The sequence below is a fragment of the Sceloporus undulatus genome, chromosome 3 (genome assembly GCF_019175285.1).
Source record: "Sceloporus undulatus isolate JIND9_A2432 ecotype Alabama chromosome 3, SceUnd_v1.1, whole genome shotgun sequence".
NCBI classification, from domain to species: domain Eukaryota; kingdom Metazoa; phylum Chordata; class Lepidosauria; order Squamata; family Phrynosomatidae; genus Sceloporus; species Sceloporus undulatus.
The window spans coordinates 86,299,387-86,326,809 of record NC_056524.1 but is presented as its reverse complement, the minus strand read 5'-3'; the positions used below and the strand labels follow the sequence as shown (position 1 = coordinate 86,326,809).

Genomic DNA, 27,423 nt, shown 5'->3' with positions numbered 1-27,423 from the left:
GCCAACTAAAGAATCATAGGGTTGGAAGAGACTGCAAGAGATGACTACTTACCATGACATTATAATACTTATAATGACTGGGCTCCCAACTATGAAGATCAAAAAGGGAAACTACGGCCCTGTCCAGATGGGCCTGAGAGCACGTCCTGGTGCCTTATATATGCCCCTCAACCCTAGTACGTCACCAGGACGTCAAAATGGCTTGCCCAAGGCCTGGAAAAGTGGTGGATCGTGGCCTCCGGGGCTGCTGCTGTGGCAACTCATGCCCCAATCCTTCGGTGAAAGGGGCAGGTGCAGGCGGTCTGTATCCCGCCATAGGTAGAAAAAGTGCAATGGTAAGAAAAGTGCAGCACAGTTTCAGCTCTCTGTATCCATGGATTCTGCATCCATGGATTCAACCATCAACATTTTGTAAATAAATAAATAAATAAAAATTTTTAAATGCCATAAAGCACAAAGAACAAATTAACCTATGTTAAGGTGGGCAATAAATATAGGACAAAATATATATCTGAAACAACGGCAAGACATTTGGGATAAGCATTTAAAATTTACATGCTCCAATAATCTAAAATTAAAATGTTTATAAAATGATGTATAATTGGTATGTAATTCTAAATAAAATGGCTAAAATGTATAAAGGTGTTTCAGATGCTGGAAGTGTAAAAACCAAGTGGGAACTTTTTTTAGCTATGATGGAAATGTAAAAGAGTAAGGAAATATTGGTTTAAATTAATAAAAGAATAGAAAAAATCTTGGGATTCCCAATTGGCATGATACCAGAATAGTATTTATTGAATATGATAAATCTGAGAGATAGTAGAGAAGTAAAGTATAAAAATTTGATATCTTATTTAGTTACAGCTGTGAAGTTAGTGCTGGCAAGAAAATGGAAAACCAATGAAACCCAACATGTATGGAGTGGTTAGAGAAAGTGACGAAAATGACTCAATTAGATAGATAAATGAGTTTAGTGAGAAGAAGAAAAAATGCTTATAGATAAGTGGAAAGCATTTATAGACTATATTTAAAAAAATTGGAAGTAGATATTAGTGTTAGTGGATTTTATAGTTAGGTAACTAGGATTCACTATTATGAATATTAATATTAATAGTGTTATTAATATTTGTATTAAAGTGATAATGAAGGAACGTGGGATATTAATCGGTAAATATTTTTGACTAAAAAGTAATATAGAAGATTAACAGAGGAGAAATAAAGAGCTATTACAGTTAAGAAACCAATTAAAGAATTGGCAGGAAATTTTGTGTTTTGTTTTTATTTGTTATGAGTTGCTTATACAGTATGTTTGTATTCTTTTTAAAGGGGGTAGGGAATGGGAGGGGGAGAGGAAATATATGTTACATGATAATTTGATTTCAAGCTTTTGATTATGGGTTGTGTTGTGTATATGTAAGTTGGTATGTTTAATAAAATTAAAATTTAAGAAAAAATATCATAAAGCAAACCTTGATTTTGCCATTTTATATCAAGGACACCATTGCAATATCCTGCTGTATATAACGAGACTTGAGGATCCACAGATTTTGGTATCCACAGTGGGCCCTGGAACCAAATTCTAACCAATACCGAGGGCCCACCGTACATAATTAAAGCAAAGGAAACTGTAAAAGTTTGCACTGTGGAATTCTGGGAAAGAAGGATGTATATTAATAATACAGTTGTAGTAATCAGATATCACTGTAACTGCCATATTCCCTAATGGGTGACCTTCAAAGTATAAAGATGTCATAAAATATGTTTCTTGACCAATATACATACTTTACTGTTTTGCTGATATTTCAATCTCAAGTTTCTTGCCTTGTAATTAAAATCCTTTTTAAAACTCAGACTAAGAATCCAATCAAAGTAAGGGTATTTTTTAGATTTGCAGAAAAATATATTTACACATGGTTAGGAAAGAGGACTACTTGGAGTATAAGAACAGTGCTTTCCACCTCTTTCCAGAAACACTGTCTTTCCCATGACAAATGTAAAATCTCTGCAATTCAGATTGCTGAAGTTTGCTGGAACTGTTTGTCTAGTGCTATATGCATGAGACAGATAAATCCATGCTACACTATATGAGCAAGAGGAGAAAGCAATGACAATTTTAAAAGGCTTTGTAAGAAAAGCCAATCAATATCCATCTGAGTTTCCAATTTGCCAATCTAAATATAACATTTTGTACAGCATTGTACGTGGAGAGAAACATTAAACTAATTCTTCCAGCAATGATAGTATGAACTTGAGCAATATAAGGAATACTTGATTTTTAAAGTAGCAGAATTTTTAAAAGCATGGTCAATGTAATAGGAGAAAAGCAGGTACATGGGGGGGGGAAATCCAAGCCACTATGTTGAGCAATGATTAAAATATTACACAGGCTTCATATTATGAAATAATTAAAAGAAAATTTTGAAATGATCTTTGTTTATTACTGGAAAATATTTAACAGCTTAGTACTGAAAAAGATTAATCTGTTAATTTGATTTGGAAGCTTATGAAAATCCAAAAGTACATTGTTGTGTTCCTTTTAAGAATGGAAGGGAGCATTTAAGAAAATGGAGCATGGCAGGGGGTTGGACTGGATGTGGCCCTTGTGATCTCTTCCAACTCTATGATTCTATGAAAACTATAGGAAATGAGATAAATTTGCCAGTCATTAATTTAAAACAAATATCAGGAAAATCTGCCAAAGGGGGCACTCCTTTTGACTATCCATTTTTTAAAAAACTCTCTTAGACCTTTGATTTTTGGGAGAGCTTATACTCTTTTCTCCATTAAAGTAGACTTCCTGTGCTGGGCAGAGCTAGCAACATTTAACCTCCCACCTGTCTTTGAATGAGTGAGATATAAAATCTTTCAAAGTTATATCAGGGCAATGAGCCAAGTGTTTGAACTGATTATAACTAGAGCTCCATGTATACTGCAGAAATTATGCAATTTGACACCAATTTAACTGTCATGGCTCAATGCTATGGAATTCTGGATTTGTAGTTTTGTGAAATATTTAGCCTTCTCTGGTGCCAAAACAAACTACAAATCTCAGGATTCCATAGCAATGATTCCATGGCAGTTAAACAGCATTATTTTTGCAGTGTAGATGTACGCTAGGTCACATTTAAACACTGGTGAATAGATATGTAATGGTGGGAAATGGTGAAAGAACTTCACCTCTTCCCTTCTTAAGTGTACCTTGCAATCCAGGACTGAAAATCTTAACACTAGTTATTATGAGCTGGATCCAGAATTAGTAATTAGTAAGTAATTATTTAAGAGGAGATTATTTAAATCTATGACAATCTAGTTGTAACTAACCTTAGCCCCATTGATTCAATGGGTCTACTTTATGACTAAGACTAGATCCCACCTTATTCTAGCGTACTTGTTAAATGTTTTTCAAACAAACAAGCTTACTCACCTTATTCCTCTAATAGAGGAGGCTGTGAAATTCCACTCATGAATCTGTTTCTGCAAATTGATGTTTAAAATTAAGCTCATTCAAAGTAAGATTACAAATTTCTCATCACATTTGGATTCTCAAATATTTTATTGGCCTCAGCATAGACCGATAAAGTACAGAGTGTAACCTAGTGTAACGTACAGAATATAGTGTATAAGATACAGCAAATCAGATGTATTACAGTGTACTAGTGAGAATCTTAAGTCTGGGAAAACACCTACTCAAATGGCAACAAAGCATGGTGGAGAATAACCACACACTGTGGATGTGAGCAGATACGTCCTATAACAACCATTAACAGATGTAATGTGTTCACTTGTAATCAAGATAAGAGGAGGTCTAGTAAATTTGACCAAGAATAAACGTAGAACAGGTACAATGGCTGATGTAAACCAGATGGTCGGAAGCAAAAGATTCCAGTGTACAGTGAGTGGAGTCATAGATCAAGATCTTTGTTTTGATTAGATAAGCATAACCAAGGTTTTGATTTATTTTCATTGCACAACTGATAATTTGGGCAGGGCTACAGGGAGAATAAAAGGAGACAGGATAAATCAGACTGCTTTTGGCATGTCTCTACCAACAAATATTGCTGTATCTAACAGCTGGGCTATTCCTGATAGACTGATAGGCCCAAACTGCTGAGAGATATTGATACTGGCAAGACAAGCATCTAGGCTGATAGTTCTTAACCTGTGATCTGCAGACTTCCAAGGGGTCCCAACGCCCTCACAAGGGTCCATGAAGGCTTGAAGCTGCTCAGTTCACTTCCTGCAGCACAGCAGCCACGTGGCAGGCACCAGGGCAAAGGCTGTCTGTCTGTCTATCTGGGCCTCAGCACTGCCTGTCATGTGGTCACTCTGCTGCAGGGAGGAGTCGGGGTCAGCAGGTAAGAAACAGTGGAGATGACAGCCAGCAACCAGACTTTGCTCTTTTCTCCCCAACTTTTCTATTTTCCAGCTGGGAACAGACCAGTCTCCTGTCAGAAACGTTTCACCCCCTTTTTTGGGAAGGAAGGAAGGAAAGAAAGAAAGAGAGGGAGGGAGGGAGAGAGGGAGGACATGTAAGCAAGCAAGCAAGAAAAGGGTCTGTCACCGCTCCTCAGCAGACATCAACAATTATTCAGAGTTAACCAGGACATTTACACACAACACAGCGCTCCCCTGCCAATTCTTTCCTCTCTGTCATCCTCTCTGTTTCATTTCCTACCTTGGCACCATGAAACCTCTGCTTTGCTGCAAGGTTGTCTCCACTGGTCCTCAATCCCTCCCCTCTGCCCTTATTTTCTAATTCCCAGTTCGTTCCAGATCCCACAAAACATTTAGAGGTTATGACAGAATCACAGAATTTTAGAAGTGGAAGGGGCTGAAGGGGAGCAGAGTTATTCCAAATTATTGTTATTGTGTGCTTTGAAGCCATTTCCTTCATATTGGACCTAAAATAGACTATTCTCCATGTATTTCCCCCCTTACTATTAACATCCCAGTCTTCCCACCTTTGCAGTTAGGAAGATGTTCTCTGTATCCCCCAAGATTTTTGGGAAGCATCCTGTAAGCACTCTTGACAGAGAAGTTAGTATGTGGTTGATTAAAATAAAGAAGCAAAGAGAATTCAAGACTAAATTTACCACTTCAGTAGGAGACACATGCCAAAGGGAAACAGTTCTCTCTTCTGCTTCACTGTTGATTGAAACATATGAAGGCTGATAGACCTTAGTTGGTTCTATTACTAAAACCTAAAAGAAAACACAGATTTCTTCAGTGAAATCTAATCACAGCCAAAGCATAGACTTCACAGCATGAGCAGTACAGTGCTAATTCTAAGGGTACAATCCTAAACTCATTAAGAAGTAAGTCCTCTTAAACTTAGTGGGATTTACTATGAAATAAAGATGTCTAGGATGCACTACACATTTGTTTACAATAATGATACATTTTACCTTCTTCATTCAGGAATCACTAAATGGATAACTCATTATACAACCAGCCTTCATACAATTTTCTGTACTGACTCCTTCTTCAAGTTTCTTGTATAATATGCAATTTTACCCATTTATATGCCCGAATGTGCAAGATGCAGCCTTCCAAAAGTTGTAGGACTGCACTTCCCATTGTCCTTTACCATTAGTTCTGCTGACTAGGGCTCATGGAAGCTGTAATTCAACAATACAGTGGATCCTTGTTATACGCTGGGGTTTGGTTCCAAGATCCCCCGTGTATAACAAAATCCATGTATGCTCAAGTCCCATTGAATATAATGACATAGCAAAATGGTGTCCCTTATAAAAATGGGAAATCAAGGTAAATTTATACTGTTTTGGAACATTTTCAAACCGTGTATGCTGGAATCCGTGTCTAAAAAATCCGTGTATAAGAAGGGCCGACTGTTTCTGGAGGGATATATCCTGCCCACTTCTTATATATACAAATAGCAAACTGTGTGATATTTGTTAGGTAGTCATGATACACAACAGGGAGGTATCAACAGTTATGAGAAATCAAGGAGTTCAAAAATAAATATATGGAACCACAGCCGACAGCAGGAGAAAAATGGTAAATGTATCTGTTCTTGCCTGCAAAAATGACATTTTCATCTCTTGTAGCCCTTGGAAGGTGGACAAAAATGAGAAGGTGATCTCTTTGTATCACATGAAGAGGGGAGCACCTTCTTCACTCAGCTTGCTTGCCCAGCCAGCTGAGTCACCCACTGTCCTAAGTGGCAGAGGGAAGCAGTGCCACCTCATAAGGCCATTCTACTGCTCCCCTTTAAACCCTTCTCTGATCCCTCCTTGGGTTTTTGTCCACCACTATAGTGATGGTCTTCCCATTCACATTAGCCCATGGCTTCACACTGCACTTGTGGGGAACAACCACAGGCTGAGTATCCTTTATACAGAATTCTGAAATCCAAGATCTTCCAAAATCCAAAATGTCCACATGGGTGGCTAAGATAGTGACACCTCTGCTTTCTGATGGTTCAGTGTACACAAAGCCTGTTTCATGCACAAACTTATTTAAAATATTATGTATACATTTACATTCAGAGTATTTTATAAGGTGCATGTAAAACATAAGTGGATTTCAAGCTTAGACTTGGGTCACATCTCCCACATATCTCATTACGTATACTCCAAAACTGGAAAATCTCAAATCCCAAAGATTTCTGGTCCCAAGCATTTTGAGTAATGGAGACTCCGCCTGTACTACCAGCCTCAGCACAGTTGCAAGGAAGCTTACTGAATGGGGCTACTGCAAACAAAACTATAAATAAAGAAAAACAACAGCACAACCTAGTGCCCTTCAAATGTTTTGGACTACAAGTCACCTCATCCCTGATCACTGACCATGTTGCTGACTTGATGGAAGCTGTAGTACAAAAACATCTAGAAGCATCATGTATGAATATGTACTACTCATTGTTTAACACTGTTTAACATTTCCTTTGCTTATATAAAACACATCTGCTCCTTAGCTAGCTTAAACAATATTATGGTGCAGCTACTATTACATATGGAAGAACATATCTTTTTAAATTCCAAGTACAGTAGCTGATACTTTTCTAAATGGGCAGGGGCAAGACCCACAGGAGTTTGATGACAGAACAAGGTTTACCAGCTATAAGGTATATGGCATTTTCCTCACACAGCAGTTTTGGCAGCAAAAGAGCCGGCCATAAGGTGCACCACTGCTACTGAGGCCCACTTCACTTGCCTAGTAAGCATGCAGACAAGAGCAGATATGATAGGTTTATACATATTTCTAGCATCTAGTTCAGTGCTACTCAAAGTGGCAGTCCCTTGACTGATAGTGGCCCTTCACTGGAGAGTTCCCAGGAAATAAAGACCCAACTGTAGCAAATGGGCAAACATACAATACCAGTCCCTGGCACACTAGGAGAAAAAATAACTGCCTATTCTCCACAGTAGATAGCCCAAGAAACACTGATCTAGTTCACATGGCAGCTCCAAACACCATGCCACAATTTTCCTTTGTAGCCCCAATCTACAAAATGCATTCTAGAACAGCTTGCACATTACAGAGTCTTACTGGGAATCTCAAGCCATTAGTTGTTTCTTTGGTTGCCTCAAAAATGATATCTAACCAGAAGTTCAGTCTCTCCTGTCTAGGAGAGTGTTCTATGGTGTGCTTCTTGAAACGTTGAATTAACATCAGGTTCTGCACTAAGGACTTCAAATACCTGAAATCACAGCAAATATATAATGAATAACTCAAAAATAACAAATGTTTTTTCTAAATTAATGGTAGATTATTAGTAGATTAATTCTCATTAGGTGACATACCCTCTAGCCTGTATTCCAAAAGCAAATTGCTTCCTTTAAAACATTTAAATGGGGGGGGGGGGTGCGCGTGTGCAAAACTGTTACATAAACTGATTATTTGCTAAAGCAGCTAAAGACCATCCTGTTTAATCAAATGTAGGGTTGCTAGTAAACACACTAATAGATATCATTACCTTAAGTGGTTATATAGAACTGAGAGTTTCATCAAAAGTGTTCAGTCCTATCACATAGCTGAGATGGGAGAAAGGGAAAGAGCAGGGGGAATAGTTTCCCATATATACAGTGCGCCCTTACTTTACGCAGGGGATCCGTTCCGGACTCCCCCGTGTAAAGCAAATTCCGCATATGCTTGAGCCCCATTTAAATGAATGGGGCTTGTGCATGCGATGGCGCGGCGGCGCACGCACACCACAGGCACGCACCCCATTGTTCCCTGTGCGGCTTTCAACATATGCTGAAAGCTGCATAAAGTGCACCCGCGTATGATGCGGGTGCACTGTACAGTACTTAGAGAACAGTAACTCTTTCAGGATCTGTTCCTCACAACAATCCTATCCCTTAAAATATTGATCATGCTAAGAAGCACAAGTAGGCTATTGGAACTCAACTGAATCTTTGAACAGATGTCTGTGTACTTTAGGGATATGACAGACTGGTTCCACAACATGTTCTAGTACTGTACAAAATTCAAAGATATAGCCGTGTTAGTCTATAGAATCAGTAAGTAGAGAGATCTTATAGCACCTTTGAAACTAAGGCGCGGTATACAGCGCCAGGAAAAGGCGGCCAGGAACCGCCTCTCGTTGCTGCGCAGCAGTACCGCAGCAACCAAATTGTGCAGTACTGCGGTGCAGTAAAAAAAGGTGTGCACAGAAGTGGCTCCTTTTTGCAACGCACCTGCACCACTGCAAAGTGCTGGAGACGACGCGATGATGTCACAGCTGCGCCACACCATTTGGATGTGGCGCAGCCATGACATCATTGCTACGCACGCCATCTGTACTGCGCTGCGCAGCGGTGATGCCCTGGCCACGTGCTAGGGTTGCGGGGCATGTGCCGGGCAACCTAGCACATGACAAGGGTGTCCCTAAAGGCCTGCTTGTACCGGGCCTAATTGAAAGAAAGAAGTTGACAGCATGAGTTTTCGGCCCAAACAGGCCAAAATAAAGCTGCTTTGGGTCACTTTGGAGGTATGCTGTTTAAATGATGTATGCAGCCTAAGAGCCTGGAAGCCATGCCAAAGCCAAACTCCAGTTCTAAGGACTAGAATGCAACATTGGCGCAGCTTCTGGCTTCTTAAGATGCATATGTCATTTAAACATCATACCTCCAAAGTGACCCAAAGCTGCTTTATTTTGGCCTGTCTCTTCGGGCACTAAAGTCTACTTCCTCAGATGCATTTTAGTCAGATGCACTTTAGTCTACAAAAGCTCATGCTGCCAACTTCTTTCTTTCAGTTAGTCTCAAGGGTGCTACAAGATCTCTCTATGTGTTCTAGTATATACGATTTAAAGATTGGGTTGAAGAAAAGGACAGTACAGTTCTAAAGAAGAGCTTGGAGAAGCAAATTTCTTTGGACTCCCAGAATTCCATAGCCAATACTGGCTGTGCTGCTAGTGATTCTGGAAGCTGTAGCCCCAAAAAAGGAACTTTTCCCAAGATGTGTTCTGAACTGCAGCCTGATTTCCCATACAAATCATTGAGAAGCACTGAAACCACTTCATCTTACAGAGAGTCGTTTATTCCATTTTTGGTTTTTCCTGAGAATGCAAATATTGGCACTCTGCCACTATCATCATTGTTATGCAATAAAGAATACTAAACCCTGAGCTTTGAGATTACGTGATGATACATACCAAATGGGTGGTTTCAGCTTAAACAGTTTCTCTGCTGCTTGCACAGCTTTGCCAATGTCACTGGCCAACATGCTCACACTGAAGAACTGCCCAACATCCCAGTAATTGCTCATTTTTTCCAAACTCCCTTTTCTTCCCAGCAAACTGTTCAATCGCACACCTTGGTAAATTCACATAAAAAGTTATGTTAATACAGGAATACAATAACTCCCAGCTGAAGACTAAAAGGATAAAGGTACACATTTTGACTCATAGGGAACATGACGTCAGAGAGTTTTAGGCAGAAGAAAATGCTACAAAATGTGCAAAGAGACATTAGCTCTTTATTCTACAACTAAATTATCATGAGGAGAAAATGGGACAGATTTCATTCTTCCTTCATGCACTTATTTTAAGAGCAAATCAGTCATAAGTTTACATGTGGAGATATGCTGTGTTGCATTATTCATTCCCACAATGGGTAATTTAAGCAATTTTCACCCCATTGTCAGCCTCACAGTGAAGAGACAGTCTCCAGCAGCAAGGATCCTGCTTACTCACCTGTTCATCCCATGCAACACTGGGGGAAGGGGGAAACAGGCAAGGACTGTCAGGGTGTAGCCTTTCAGCATCCAATCCTGGATTGTCACATAAGGGGGCTTCCCCATACAAACTCGCTCCATGTGACACCAGGGGTGAAGGTAGGTGAGATTCAGTAGGCTATCATCTTCCAAAATATTCACCTGACTTCCCCCATTTTCAAATGTCACATGACTTCAGGAGGAAGGCTGTCAATGTTTGGCAGGCTATAGTCTTGCCATTAGTGTTCTGGTGGATGGTTTATGGTAATGCAGATTATTTTCACTATGCAGTTGAAGGCACACAACAACAACTAACTACCAGAGCACAGCCCACAATGATTAGCCTCTTTGCTGGACTGCCCTTTCTTGCCTTCATGGCTTATGGGGATGAGAAATAGGTTAATCTAGGATAAGGAGGATGGGGGAGTCCTAGCTAAGTCAATTTAAGGAAGGTGCAAAATTAAGAGGGTTGCGGACAATTCTCCTTTTTAGGGTTTGTGGATGCTTGGAAAATCTCTTCCTTCATCCCACCCCCATTTTATAAAAGAAAGTAAAAATGCCTTTATTTGATGATTGATACAGTAATTCCTTCCTCAGGTGAGACTACAAATGTTTTCCTTGTCCTTTGAACAAGATTATTTACACTGGGAGGGAATGATCCAAGGGGATGCCTGATCTACAGGATCTTAGATGGTCAGGAGCAGGAAGAGCTAAAGAAGATTGATGCGATGGAAATGTGGACCAAAGGACACCCACACTGATGTAGTGGAAGAAACACAGCAAGTTCTTGAGCATGTTCCTTCCATCCCTAGGTCAAAGTCATTAATCACAGACAACCTCATTTTTCAGACGTTCATAGTGGAAATTATAATACCTATAAGAAATGTACAGCACAAGTATAATTTGTTCAACAAAATAGATACGTTCCTGGGCATTACTTCTTTAACCAAAAATTTGGTTCAGAAGTAGAAACAAATAGAAAAAACTCGATAGCTCCCCACAAAAAGAAACCACAAAAAGAACAGTAGTTCAATATGTTTCAGAAAAGCTTTTACTCAAATCTAAGAATACACACGTGTGTAATGGAACAACCAGGTCAGGTAAGCCTTGCATGAGTAAACAAGGGGCCTTCTGAAGACCTCTTCCAAAATACATCTAAAGATGATTTTCCCCCCTTTTACTTGTCTCCACTTTTCTTTTGATTTCGATTTTGGTGTCCATACTTAAATATCTATCCTTTTTTTAAAAAAAATGGCAAGCTGAGCATAGCTAAAGAGGCATGCCGGAGGAGGGGGGGGGGTTGGTCTCAGAGGCTTTATTAACTGAGATATGTCTGGACAAGTAATGATAGGATATTCACATATGCTTCACAATGACCACAATCATTCAGAGGGGTGTATCAAAAAATTCACCCAATAAATAGGATCTCTATCATATATTGGAACCTTTGGAAGTAGACTGTAAAGTTAAAGTTCCCAGAGGAATAAGAAAAAACTTCAGTACAACAGCAGTATTGCTATCATATAGTTCACCTATTTTTCTCAGTTCCATGGAAGTTTCAAACTGCTGCCCTGCAACAATGAGCAAGACGGCAAGGTTGATTCCAGAATATAGAGTTGACTGGAGCTCAAACCCTTTACGATACCTGCAGAAACAAGATTTAACAAAAAAGAGAAAAGAATTGCAAAAAGCTACATCTCAAGACTTTAATTTGTCATGAAAAATATATTTATATCACATTTTTCTCCCAATATAAAGACTCAAGGCAGCTAATAGTAATCACATTCATGTTGTTGTTTTGTTGTTGTAATCAATACATTCAGCCAAGGCAGTTAAAGGGGTATCAAACTGTATTAATTCTACAGTATAGATGTAGCAGCTATGGGAACATACAGTGCTTACCATTCAATGGCTCTGTCTCGGCTACTGTTGTCTTTACAATCTGAATCAAGGAATATATCCTTGTAGATTCTCCCACAGAGGCAGAACATATCTGGTGCGGGATGATCGCATGTCTGCAGAACCTGTAGCATCACTTGTAGTGCCTTCCCCCGGTCACCCGTATTGTTCCTTCTGGAATTCAGGCAGAAAATTGTGTAAATTAGTTTGCACAGAGAAATCGCAATTTAATACACCCAATATACTTTTTCAATATGGAAAAAATACTTAATAATTTTGATTAATCAGTAGGAGCCAATGATAGATATCAATGTATAGAATTTTCCCCTTTAAAATAGAATTCTCCAGAACATGAAGTGACATAGATTTTATGTAAAACATACGCAAAAGAATGTGAATTCTCATACCTCTCTTCCTTTTAATTCTGATCATTCAAAATAAGTCTGATGCAGCATATTTAGGCAACCTCCCTCCCTCAGTCTCCTCCTCATTCTCTCTCTCCCTCACACACACATACACCATATAAACATAACATACTATTGCAGGGATGAGCAACTGTGGAAAGCTACGGAGGTGCATTACCCCCTCGACATTGGAGGAATACACCCCCCCCCACCGCACTCATGTCTGCAAAGAAATAGCTGGCCCTTTGGAGTTCCATTCTGGACCCTCACGGATGCCAAAAATGGTGGGACCTCAAATCTTGTTGGTTTTAATGGTAGTGCCCAACCTGCACACACAACCTCTTGGGAGAATGGGGCAAGGCCACCCCACAGATCCTCCAATCCGCGGATGGCAAGTCCACATTTGGAGGAGGCTGACTGTATATCATTTTTTATAGTTTGTTGTGGCATCAGAGCTCCCTGAGGAGGCTACATGACTCACAAAACTACAGTCCACAGAATTCCATAGCACTGAGCCATGGCAGTTAAAGTGGTGTCAAATTGGATTATTTCTGCACTGTGGATGCAGCCTAGGCCACCTAAAACCTAAAAGTTACGATGATATAAAATATGTTTTAGCATCTTATCCAGAAAACATCCAAGGGTAGCCGTGTTGACCATAGAGCAAATCCAGTAACAATTTTTAAAAATCCACCCAAGAGTGATACCTCTATTGAAACAACCAAAATGTACAATATACATGTTGCAAGCTTTCGAAGCTCCACTGGCTTCTTCATCAGGCAAGGCGTTAAAGACCATGTAAAGTTTTTAACACCTTGCCTGATGAAGACGCCAGTGGAGCTTCCAAAGCTTGCAACATGTATATTGTACATTTTGGTTATCCCAATAAAGGTATCACTGCTGGGTGGTTTTTTGATATTATTGCATCTTATGTGATGTTGGAAACCATGTAGACTTTGTTTAATATATCAAATTGCCTGTTATAATGACAAACAAAAGCAAAGGAGTCCAGCATGCTGAACGTTATGGAGTTTTTTTTTCATTAAGAGTGCTACTTTGAGTCCCTATCTGAATAAATGGAGATGCAAATCTCGGTTAAATGAACATAAAACTCATTTTCCATGTTGACATAAAAATGACACATCCATGTGAATAGAAGAAAACTATTTGCAAGTAAAAAGCAAACACCACTTTGCAGCTTAAAAGCCACTTCAAAACATCCTGTTAATCTCCAACAAAGTTCAAATAAGTTATCTGATCGGCTGATGAGCTGCTGATACCAAGGTATCTAGGAAAGATGCTTATATTTTAAAACAGTTCTATTTGTGATGTCAGACAAGTCAGTGGCGTGCAAACATTTTTCATTCCTATCTTGAAAAGGAAATATTGTCTCAGCTTCTGAATCAATCAAAAGATAATAAATCCAAGAATAATCTACAGGATCACTGTGCAAAGCATTCGTCTGTCCGTGTCAAAATACTGTAATATCCACAAAGAAATACATTTATACAGATTACAAATATATGCCCAATTTCAAGAAAAACCCATTACATTAAGTTATTTTCATGTATCCCATGTTATTTAATTATAGAATGAACAGAAATCTCTAGTTGTCTTACATCGGATTATCTACATGCTGACGATGACCAAACACGGCCATTTAGAGTGGAACTAAAGTTGTGTACACATTGTCAAATCAACATACAACTCTAATGTCCAATAATATAATTGTACACACATTGTAGAGTTACTTGGATGTAAAGGAATGTGTGGTTTTCTGGAAAGGCAGTAAACAGCTGCCACATTTGTCAGACAAAGCCCAGCACACTATTTGTAGCATGCATTGAATCTTGAACATCAACTAGCACCTGTGGACCTTCAGCAACTGTCAGGCTCTATCTGGTAAGAAATGAACTCCATCAATATTTGATGGAATGAAAAGTCCACACTTTTATTAGTTATTACTGAAGACATTTGGCCCAGTATGGGTCCTGGTCCGAGCACCATTTGACCCATCTGCCAGTTTATAGAAACCAATTTTCCTAGCCTGCTTGTTGGGTAGGTGTGGAATGATACATATGGGATTCCACATAGTGCGGTTCCACTGCCACTTGGCAGGGGACCTATGTTCTCACAATACTTTAAGGCAACACCCCAAATCAGGTATGATAAGCAGAGATGGGAGTCTTTAAAAACTTTAAAACATTACAATTGTACACAAGTCTTTGAACGTGCTAAAAGTTGCCTTCTAGATCCTAAGCTGTGCCGGGTATTTGTTGTTATGAGTCTGGAAAAGACAGAGTTAATTGTGGCCAGAACATTATTTTCTTTGGTAGTCATATGAACTAAATCTAGGAATGACACCCAGGTCTACCTCTCTACGTCTCCGACTGATACAGTGACTAAGGATGGCATCTCTCCTCTGGATGCCTGCTTAGGGTCAGTAATGGGCTGGATGAGGTAAAACAGATTCAAAATGAATCCAGAGAAAACAGAGGTACTTGTGATAAGTATCCCAAGTCCAGGGACAGAGCTTTGTCATCCAGTCCTGGACGGGGTCACATTTCTCCTAAAGGACAAAGTCCGCAGTTTGGGAGTACAGTGGTACCCCGGGTTACGAATTTAATTCGTTCCGCGGCGCCGTTCGTAACCCGAAAGATTTCGCAACCCGAAAAAAGGCTTTCCGCTAGCGCTGGAAAGCCGCTAGCCGCGCTTCGCTTTTAAATTTCGTGCCAAAAAGCGCCGAAACACACCGAAAAAAATTTCGTAACCCGAAAAATCTTTCGTTACCCGGAACAGTTTTTTCCAAGCTAACTTTTTCGTACCCCGGAAATTTCGTAACGCGATCAATTCGTATCCCGGGGTACCACTGTACTCCTGGACTCATCTCTACAGTTATCATCTCAAGTGGATGTGATGACCAGGAGTGCTTGGTACCAGTTTTAGCTGATACGCCAACTGCATCCCTACCTGGACCGAAAGGACCTTGAAACTGTCATACATGCACCGATAATCTCTCTTTTAGACTTCTGTAATGCACCTTAATGGGGCTACCTTTGTACCAAGTTCGGAAGCTTCAATCAGTTCAAAATGCAGCAGCCAGGTTGGTCACTGGAACTTCCAGGTCAGACCACATAACACCTGTATTAAAATCTTTACACTGGTTGCCAATTAGCTTTCAGGCACAATATAAAATGTTGGTTATTACCTTTAAAGCCCTACATGGCTTGGGCCCAAGTTACTTGAGGGAACGCCTCTCCCTACATAATCCGCCCTGCACTCTCAGAACAAATGGGAAGAATTTATTGGATCGTACAAAAATTAGACTAGCAACTACTTCCCAAAGAGCATACACAGCTATGGCCCCATGCTTTGCAATAACCTTCCAGAAGAGATCCGACTCATTCCTACCTTAGACGCCTTTAAGAAGGCATTAAAAACTGATCTCTTTTGGCAAGCATACCCTCCCGGTTTTCTATAAAGATCTGATGAAAACTCACCTCCTGATTCTATAGAGAATTGAAGATAATTCCACCTTAGGATGTAATGATACATTTTAATATTGTATTATAGTATTTTTAGATAATATATTGTTTTAAATTATGAAATTTAGACAACTGTTATTGTAATTGTTATTGTATAGAATGTATTGGTTGTAATCCCGCTTCGATCCGTCGGGAGAGGCGGGAAAATACAAACAAAATTGATTATTATTATTATTATTATTATTATTTCATAGTATGGTATCCCTTCTGGATTATTCTCAAATACCTGAAAGGAAATAATAAATAATAATAAATAAAACTTTTATTTCTATCCCACTTCTCTGTTACAAACAATCTGAGTGGCTTATACTGAGTGGCTTATACACCTTCCCACTTGGGTCCTCCGTTCTGGTAGTCAAGGTCTGCTGTCCCAGCCCAGGATTTCCTCTGCCCCATCTCGGATTCGCCCCATTTCACTTGCTGCCCCTCACTCCTGGAACCTTCTTCCCCCGCGAGCAAGAGCCATCACTTCCTCAACCAGCTTCAAAACGGAGCTGAAGACCATCCTGTTCAGAGAAGCATTCCCAGGCATTGCATAATTGTCACTTGCTTTTTGTTGTTCTTTTGTTGTCTGTTTTATTGAATCATTTCCTGTATTGCTATGTATTTTATATGTATTATCTTACTAGACAGGCCCCTTCCCCACCACCACTCCCTTCTCCTTCTGTGTCGTGTCTCTTTAGATTGTAAGCCTGAGGGCAGGGAACCGTCCAATTAAAAAGATTGTATGTACAGCGCTGTGTAAATTTACAGTGCTTTATAAAGGTTAATAATAATAATAATAATAATAATAATAATAATAATAATTATACTTTAAATTTATAATAATGCATTATACAAATTACCCACTCTTCCCTCCCCCCCTTAAAATGACAATTAAACATGTGACAATTAAAATAGTCTATTTAGGAATTAAAGGAATGAAGCCCTACATGGGCCTAAAGATGCTGCAGAATTAGCTGGTGAGTCAAAAAGAGTAACAGACCAATCTAAATCCAAGAGGAAGAGACAAAGAGCTAAGTTCTGGATCTATCAGAATCTTATGGTGCTGATCAGTCTCCCCTAGAGATTTTAAGAAGGTACAGTAGAAACTAAGCATATGTTTAAATTTGGAAGATACACATCTAGCAGTTTTTAGCCTGTATAATAAACTAAAATATTATAATTTCCCAGTAACATTCTTCCAATGGAAGCCAAACATAGGCATTCACTTCTCACCACCTCGATATGTTAAGTGAGTATAACATTATACATAAGCAAAACAACATGATCGCATGGAGTTTTTCTTTTGTTTCCTTTAGATTTAGAGATTTATACAGTATAGAAAGAAAGGCTGTATTTATAAGTCTCTCTCTCTCTTTAGACTGCAATATCATGTGCTTATTTGTGCAATCCTACTAGTCAACACTTTTTGTTCTTAGTCAACACTTCTGTTCAGCTAGTTCAACTAGTCAACACTTTTGTTCAGCTAACAGCTGAAAACGGCTCTTGGTAGTCCTGGCAGTCAATCTGACCATCTTTTCACCATGTTCATCTACAGACAATATTTAGCTTATGACTTCAGCTTGAAAACAGCTGTCACCAACAGTTTACTACCCAAGTTATCATACAGAAACAACATGACCTCAGCATTAGACTGCACAGTAATGAAAATACAGGACAGCTGAGCCTACAGTATGACAAAAACACTCACAAAGTAAATGGTGTTTAAGCACACATACCATTTTCATATTGTGATCTACTAACTTATGTTGTATTATGATAATGAAACTTTAGTTATTTATTATTGAATAATTTAAAAACATTACTGAAAGTGCTTCACAGTAATTTTCCCTAGCTTTCTCAAATGAAACACTTTGTACAGGCTTGGCTGATGAGCAAACCAGTAAGGTAAACACAGAGCATAATTTAGGTATAAAGATTTATTTAATTGTGGCATGCATCTATGTTCAACAAAGAAAAAATTATATGCAAAGTAATTAACTATATTATCCACAAACAGCAATAAACAAAGGGCCCAAACAGACAGGCCAAAATAAAGCTGCTTCAGGTCTCTTTGGAGGTATGCTGTTTAAATGATGCACATGTCCTAAGAGACTAGAAGCCGCGCCAAAGCCACATTCTAGTCCTAAGGACTAGAGCCCAGCTTTGGCGCAGCTTTGGGCCTCTTAAAATGCACTTAAGGTGTCATTTAAACAGCATACCTCCAAAGTGACCTGAAGCAGCTTTATTTTGACCTGTCTGTTTGGGCCCTAAGTCACAGAAAGCTGTTTTAATAGGTGTGTAGAAAAAAACAGAATTTCAAATTGAGAACAACAAAGGTCAATGTCAAATATTTATTATTGCAATTATTAATATATTTTTAGTTGTTACTACAACACAAAGAGTCCTATGGCATCTCAAAGTCTAACATTTTTATTACAGCACAAACTTTGGTGGACTGTATCCCACTTTGGCTGCATCCACACTATAGAAATAATCCACTTTGACACCACTTTAAATGCCAAGGCTCAAGGCTATGGAATCCTGGTCAATGTAGTTTATTGTGCCACCAAAGTTCTCTGATAAAAAAGGTTAAATGTCTTACAAAACTACAATTCCCAGAATTCCATAGCTTTGACCCTTAGCAGTTAAAGTGGTGTCAGACTGGATTATCTCTGCAATATGGATGCAGCCTTTATCAAATGCTTGAAGAATTATACTGAATTTCAGATAGATATACAGTATATAGTCAAAGGGCTATAGTTGATAGTGAGACCAGAGAGAAATAACATGTGGAAAGCATGACAGTGACAATAGCATTTTTAGCACTGGCCAGTCAGAAAACTAAATGGGATTGTTGTTATGTATTCATAAATACATCAGTTGCCCATTTCCTTAATAATTCCTTAAGGGTAATTCCTGAGAAGGGATAAAAATTTCTCTTTGGAAGGCAGTCACTTCCCTCTCACAACACTTCTAAAGGACAATCTTCACTCAGAGCCACTGTGGAGGATGCTGCCATAAAAGTCACAGCAACTGTTATTTGTCATGGTTAGATTGCTAACTTTACCACCCTATGGCAAACCAATCCGGGCGGTTGACAACAGTTATTATTATTATTATATTATTATTATTATATATTGCTCAGTTAGCCTCAAAGGTGCTACAAGATTCCTTTGCATACTTCTGTAGAAAGAAGTTCAAAGAGTTTTTCCTCAAATAAGAAAGGTTTTAAAATATATATTAGCAGTGGCTGTAAAGTTAGCAATCTAAGTAGAAAGAAGCAGGGAGCAGAAAAGGACTTTTCAGCCATTTTCCAAATAATTAATGTATCAATTTGTGGTTGCAATTATAGTTTAAACTGTAAGTGCCATTTTGACTGATGGACTAATTCTCCTTTTCTAATGATCACAAATGCATGCATCAGGATTTAATCTTACCGATTCAGTGCAAATGCATAGTGAAATTTGATATTATGCTGATCTGCCAGATCACAGGTAGGGAGCATTTCCAGTGTCTCAACCAGCTTTACCATAGCATCATAGTCCTAATAACATTTTAAAAGGATAATTAAAGTAAGTATTAATAAGCAAAAATCAGTTAGAACATAATTTTTTGTGTCTAACTTGGCTAAAAATTACCACAACTCTTATGGAAGATGCATATAGTCTTTCTCCTGTGCTCAAAAAGGTTACTTTTTTGCACTACAATTCTGTGTCCCCCAGCCAGTATGGATAGTGGCCATGTGGAGTGGATGTTTCTAGGACCTGTAGCCCAAACAGTAATTTTTCAAGCTTTCTCATTCTCCTAAATGACCACATAATCTTAGAACTAAATCTATGGGCAAAATATACTCTGACTACAAGGATTAAACACAATTCTGTGCAGTCCAAGAATTAAAAACCAATGCAATCCTAAAAATAATCTTTCCTTGCCTGAGAATAAAGAATCACCTTCTAGTTGACATTTCTCTTCAATCATTATTCTATTGCCAACCTGGAAACAGGAATATAGTGAAATTTTGGAAAGCCACCTTATAGATTATCTTTTGGTTACAGTGTGTGTAATTACAAACTGAAGGGCACTGAGTAGGAGGAAACATTAAATGAAACTCAGATTTGAAAATAAGTAGTTTTCCTAACAAATTATATGAGAATAATTATACAAAAATTTGGAAAGAAATAAAAAAAGATTTAATTAAATGGAACAATTTAAAGCTCTCTCTTTTAGGAAGAATTTTTGTGATTAAAATGGCCATATTACCAAGAATGTTTTATTTATTTCAAATGATACCTATTATAATTAACCAAAAGCCCTTTCTGGAATGGCATAAAGATATTTCAAAATTTATCTGACAAGGCAAAAAAAAACCCAGAGTAAGATTCAAAATATTACAAGATTGTAAAAATAGAGGAGGATTGGCTTTACCTGATCTCAAATTATATTTTGAAGCATGTGGGTTGGAATGGATCAAAGACTGGTTAAAATTAGAAGATAATAGACTTTTAGAATTAGAAGGAGAGGGTATTAAATTTGGTTTACTTGCATATCTTGCGTATGAAAAAGAAAAAATTAATAAAATATTTAATAATCATTGTGTAAGAAAATCCCTCTTGTTGCTCTGGAAAAAGCATAAGAACAAAATAATGAACAAAATCCCTATGTGGTTATCACCACAAGAAGCGTTTTATAGAAAGGAAATGGATAGAGATGAAAAGTGGTGTTTATATAAAGATTTGAACAAGGGAGTTCAAAATAGTAAAACAAGAAGTACAGGGGTACCCCGGGTTACGAAATTAATTCGTTCCGCCGCCGCTTTCGTAACCCGGAATACTTCGTAAGGCGAAAAACTCATTGGCGCTAATGGGGAAAAGCCGCGATTTCGTGTGAAATAGCGCCGAAAAGCACCAAAAAATTTTTTCGTAACCCGAAATAACCTTCGTAACCCGGAACAGTTTTTTTGAATGGATTTTTTTCGTAACCCGGAAATTTCGTAAGGCGGCGCATTCGTATCCCGGGGTACCAGTGTACTAGAAGACAAAGGATTTAATCTCGAATGGTTTCAATATAGACAACTTTATGAAAGAGTTAAAATAGATACAAAAAATCAAGGAATAGCAGAAAATAAGACAGAATTAGAAGAAATATTATTAAGAAAAAAGAAGAGAATGATAGGGAGGTTATGTGGGAAACTGCTGGAATCCCAAATGGAGGATGAGGTAGTAAAAGAAGTGATGGTAAAATGGGCTATAGATATTGGACACCCCATAAATATGGATCAATGGGACAAAATGTGTACAAGAAGATTAAAATATACAGTATCACAAAACATAAAAGAAAACTGGTATAAATTATATTATAGATGGTACATCTCTCCAGATAAATTAGTTAGAATTTACAAAATACAAAATATACTTGTTGGAAATGTAATAAATCTTCTGGAACTTTCTTCCATTGTTGGTGGAAGTGTAGATTGGCAGCAAAATATTGGAATATGATCAATAAGACAATTAACAAAATGCTAGGGACTAAAATAGAATTAAGGCCTTAGATTTACTTATTGGGAATGTTGGATGAGGATCTTGTAAAAAAATTTGGGAAAATATTATTTTATTTGATCACTATAGCTAGAATCGTTTTTGCCCAAAACTGGAAAAAGGAGTTTATACCCACAAAAGAGGATTGGATGTGGAGATTGTATGATGTCATAGAGGCAGACAAATTAACCCAATTATTAAAAGAGAATACACTAGAAAAAATTTATAAGGATTGGGATATGGTAATTAAATTCTTGGGAGATCAGTGGGGGAACATGGCAATTTTAGCATTAAAGGAATAAAAATTGATTTATTAAAGGTATGTTAGGATGTTTTAGCTCTTTAAAGTCACAGGTTAAATTTAAGGAAATGGTTGTTGAACTATGAATTCAGAGTAGAAATGTAAGATTACAGTTAGAACAACAGAGAAATAAGAAGTAAATAAATGGACTTAAGTGGAGATTCAGATCGGTATTAAGAGGGAAAGTATAGGAGTGAAGTACAATGGCAAAGAGGTATAATGGGAACTATAGGGAGGGCACAAAAGAATTTCTGGAATAGAAGCAGTAAAAAGCGAGGAAGTGAACGAAGAAATGTTTTTGTCTGTTTTGCTTTGTTATGTTTTCTTTATTCATTACTGATTTTTTTGGTTTTTTTATAAATTTGTATAAGATTTTTGTGAGGATAAGAAATTTATTATCTTTTTCTTCTTTTTTCCCTCTTCTTCTGAAAGTTGAGCATTGGGAAGAGATGTAGAAGAGGGAGTGTATATAGCTGAGGGTAAGGGTATGTAGTTGAGGGTAAGAGTAATGAAATATAGGATGATAGAAAAGGAAGGTAGAGCAGGAGAGGAGAATGAAAGGAGATTAGGAAAGATAGAGACAGAAGGATCAGAGGGAAAGTGAAAGAAAAAGAAAGTGAGTGAGAGAATGAGAAAGGGAAGTTACATGGACGAAATTAAGAAGAGAAGGAGAAGAAGAATGAAGGGTGAAGAAGATCAAGAAGAAGAAAGGAATTCAGATAAAATATTACAGTGCTCCCTCGGGTTACGAAATTAATTCGTTCCGCGGCTAATTTCGTAACCCGAAAAACCTTCGTAACCCGAATTGCCATAGGCGCTAATGGGGAAAAAAGCCGCGGCTCTGCCGCGGCTCCATTTAAACAGCGCCAGGGTTTTTTCGTAACCCGAAAAAACCTTCGTAACCCGAAACAATAAATCCCTATGGGATTTATTCGTATCCCGAAAAATTCGTAACCTGGGTAATTCGTATCCCGAGGTACCACTGTATTGTGTAATATGAATTTTGAAATGTTCAGTCTATATGTTTGTATAATGTCTTTTTTAATTAATAAAATTTAAAAATTTAAAAAAGAAAATAAGTAGTTTTCAATTTGCAAGTCCCACGTTACATAAAAATACTGCAAATGAATTGTCTTTTTAAAAAAATTGAAATAAACTGCTGGAAAAACCTGCTAAAATAATATTAACAAATGAGCTTTATGTATTTTATAACAAAAGTAATATACCTGAATATCTCGATATGACAGAAGTAAGTTGATTACAATATCAGAAGTCAAGACTTCAGTATTATCCATACGAAGTTTAATCCTAGTCAGTTCTTTGGCCAATTCTTCTCCTTGGTATTTCTCTCTTGCTTTTCTGATGTCATTTAACAGAGTTTCTTTATAATATGTACTAAAAAAATTAAGCATAGTTAGAAAATATGTCACTTAAATCGTGCTGTAGGACTAGTTTTTAACTCAAACGCTGAAACAAAACAGTAAAATTTCATTTCTATGGTATGGTCACTGTTGATGGATACCTGCAAGGATGGCAAATATTGGTATTAAAAACTATTTCAGAACGTCAGAAGCATAGAGATGCTGTGTCTTCTGTCTGCAGATGTCATAATGGGGACCATAAATGAATGGAGAGAAGGGGAGATCAGTTGTATGTGGACATCTCAACCTGACCTTGATCCACATTCTCAGAGGAAAGACTCATATACCATTTTATTCTATTAAAGAATAGATGAGAGATATAATGATAATGATGGTGGTGGTGGTGGTGATAACAATGGAGGAGACAAAGACAACACAAAACCTTCTGAAATATATTTTATTCTTCAACACCCGCATGTTCAGAAGATAGGTAACTGTCTGAAGTCTCAACAATACTACCCCCAAAACGGTCTGCCTTTTGCATATTAAATGCAGTCAATCATTTATCATCACAGTATGAAATGAGTAGGAAGCAGGACTGCTGGCCTATGATGTTTTGTTGCCTGAGATGAAGGACATGATGGTGTGCCCCTTTCCCCCTATGTATCACACATAGAAGTTGTACTGGGTTGCCAGTTGAACCATTGTTTGACATTGGGGATGGCATATCTAAGGCTAGCAGGCCAGTTTAGGGGAACAGGATTGACAAGACACTCTCCTTTGATTTCTAATTGGGGAGGGGAACTGTCAGCAGCCCCAGAAAGATCTACTAAAAAAATGTTGTTGAATTTGTTGCCTGAGGCAGTTCCCTTGCTTTGTCCAACAGTGCTCTGAGAGCCTTAAGTCAAAAAATGACTTGAAGGTACACAACAACAACAAACTCTGTAATGGTGATGTGGCTCAATTGACTCTGTAGATCAAGGTTTGACTCCCAGCTCAGCCACAGAAACTGAGTCACACACTCTCAGCCCCAGGAAACCCCGTAACTGGTTCATCTTAGGGTCACCCTAAGTCAGAAGTGACTTGAAGGCACACAGCAAAAACAACAAGAGGTCAGCTCTGCTAGGAGGTGTAGAACATTTTTTAAAAACATGTCACTTATGAAAAGGAATCCCAGCCTAAGGCAAATGAGACTGACAAAACATTTAGACCCATAACACAGCTGAATAAGAAATGCAAGATAAATATAACAGACATTAATTACAGTATCTCTATGTGTATTTAATTACACAGGGTTAATGGTTTCCATGAATCCTACTTCTTATCTCTAACCAAGATGTGATTTGCAAGTCCCCTTCTCTCAACTGGCTGTCCTCAGTCTGTTTAATGAGCAAGCTAACAAGCATTTCACCAGGAGCAAATAAGCAGTATTAAGTAAGTGATGAGTTGTATACATAATATTTGCTACTGGGAAAATTGTGAAGCCTCTTACAAATGGCTGTGAGATAGGTACAGTTGGTTCTGCCAGGGTTAAGTTACAGCTTTGCTGGACTAACATACATGACCCGCTTGGAAAAATACAAGTTTCAAAGCATCTTATTTCAACCATGGGCATTGAAATTCATATTAGGTTTATTTATATCTGCATCTTCTCCCAAGGGCTACTTTGTCAACCCTGATACTACTTGCTGATCAGTGTTACTTCAGAAAATAATCATAACTCACTATGGTGAGTTTACTACAACAGCTGCATGAGAGAGATACAATTTGTTATGAAATTAAGATCATGCTGAATATATTAGGCAGAGAAAGCAGATGGGACTTCTTAACACACACCCAGTGTAAGTAAGTAAGAAAGAAAAAAGTGGTAAAAATTACCATGATGTGACATGTATGTCCTTGAGAAGGCTGATAAACCTGTCCATCAGAGGAACACAGAGAGGCCCCAGGATAGTGTCCCAGTTAGGCTGCATATACTCAGAGGCTCTCCGCTGGGCATCACTTTCACAGCAAAAATAATCAGCACAGGGTGTTACAATGTACGGAATGAAGTAATAATTGCCACTTGAAGCCTAAAGAAGACAAGGCATTCAACTATTAGAACAAAGTGGCAATAATAACCATGACAATTCTCAGTTTGAAACTTCTCAGGAAGCATGGGGCAAACAATGGACTACAATGTATGCAGACACATATGCAGCATTCTCACATACATTTCAAATGCTTGGTTTGCAATCCATGCATAGTCTGCTCAGCGGCTCACAGGAAACAATGAAAAACTTGTGATTAATTTTATAGAGAAAACACACACTTGAAACAAAAAAATACTTGCAAGTAAAGTTACACAGTTCCAAATGCCATCTTGAAAATGTCTAATGTTTCCAAAGTACTGATTATAATCTTGTCACCAAAGGAAGCTCAGGCTCAGTTATAAAATGAGACACCAGTGCTGAGTGACAATGAAATGGAAGGGGGAGAGACATAGTCTTAAGGCAGATATTGTAGATAGTGGGATCAATCAGGGTGCAGACACACTCTTAAATGACATCCTACAGACATTATAGGACTGTAACTCCTATCATTCCACCCAACAGGCAAAACTGGACTAGGGTCAAACTGCAATTACATCCCAAAAAAAGTAGAGGACCACAGGTTTCCCATCCCTGCTATATATGGCTTATTTTGAAGTAAAGCCCACTAAACCCAGTGGGATTTGCTCCAGGACATACATGCATAAAATTACACTATTGAGTCTTCAAGAATTAACAGTAAACCATGCACTACCTCCCCAACCTCTTCAGTCTTATTTCTGACCCTTGTACAAATTCTTCCTCAGTGTTTACCATTGCCAAATTTTATATTAATCCCAACATTAACCTTAGTTAGCAATTATTATAAATAAGGTTTGAACTAAAATGAGCAAACCCACAAATGCTCTTCATGAAGAAAACCCAATCATAACAATGGCGGGTTACAGACGGGCAAAAAGGGGTGTGCTCATGACGCCATGAAGGTATAGCCTTTAGACGGCCCTTACCTGAATGCCGCCATGAACGCGCCGCCTGCACGCCCCAAGAGGGAAGAAGCGGCATTAAAAAGGTGCTGCTTTTTTCCGCTTCTTTTCTATATACTGCGCAACTGCGCATCTCCGTATATAAGCTGCTACACCGGTACGCCAGAATTGTTACGCCGCTAATTTAAGTTGCCCATTTAAAGGCTCCGAGTCAGCTGTGTCGCATAATGAGTCAGGGTCCTGGAACATGCGCAGTTTGCACCGAGGCTCTAATTAGAGCGTCAGATGCCATGCAGATGTGGAAGCTGCAGCACAGCTGCACTCTATTTTAATGCTTGTAACCCTAACCCTAGAGCAACATGTACGCATGCGCTGCTAGAATTGTGGAAAGTTTGGAATTTAAAGTGAACCCCTACACACATTCCTGCGCCATTTTCACCTAACAATAAAAAAAACGCTAAAACTGTAAATATTTACATATGTACAAGGCAGGTGATGGGGGATGGCAGGGGGACAGCGGTGGCAGCGGCAACAGCTGTGGCTGTGCATTGCAGATTCAGCAAGAGCGCGGGGACCAAAGAAGAGGAGGCATCCATGATGCTGGTGACACTGGCAACGTGCAAGCAGACAAGGATGCCAACACCAGCTGATCACCAGCTGGCAGGAGACCACCGTTGTTCTTGGGTAGGGCGAGGGAAAAAGTTTAAAGGGGCCTGGGCGCTTTAAATGTGCACATATGCTTTCTGCTGCCGGTGCTGACCGCTGCAGCTGCGCATCCGCCAGCCGGCAAAAGAAAAAAAGCCGCGTTTTTGGCCGCCCGTGCGGAAGCTGCCTCTCTCTTTGCAGCGTCCTGCGAGGCGGCGGTATGGAAGCTACGGGTCAGAAACGGCCCCAGATGAGGCGTCTTCACTGCCCCCCGTGTGGAAGCCCCATACACCTGAGCCACGCCCCCAGGGCGGGCGGTCTGGAGGCTCCATATTCAGCAGAATACACCTTCAAGACATCTTCCCCTGCCCGTCTGTAACCCGCCAATATAAAGTTTGTTAACATTTGCTCATAGCATTAGAATGGTAGAAGAAAAGGGAGATTTGAGGGAAGACCACAGTATTCTGTGACCCACTCCCAATCTATTAAGTAGTGAAAGCTCTGGGTAGTTTTTGTACTACAGCTCCCAGAAGCTACAATTTGAAAACTCTGGG

At 38.7% G+C, this 27,423-nt stretch overlaps 1 protein-coding gene across 1 annotated transcript in view; it reads right to left on the bottom strand.

Moving 5' to 3' along the window:
* The window catches only part of MAP3K15 (mitogen-activated protein kinase kinase kinase 15), a 96,598-nt gene that overhangs the window by 34,316 nt on the left and 34,859 nt on the right, over nt 1-27,423 (bottom strand). Inside the window, 9 exon segments of the mRNA XM_042458397.1 lie at nt 3,425-3,474; nt 5,094-5,201; nt 7,513-7,663; nt 9,623-9,782; nt 11,715-11,827; nt 12,085-12,255; nt 19,453-19,559; nt 23,077-23,245; nt 25,090-25,283. Of these exon segments, the coding sequence (XP_042314331.1) occupies nt 3,425-3,474; nt 5,094-5,201; nt 7,513-7,663; nt 9,623-9,782; nt 11,715-11,827; nt 12,085-12,255; nt 19,453-19,559; nt 23,077-23,245; nt 25,090-25,283 (1,223 nt within the window).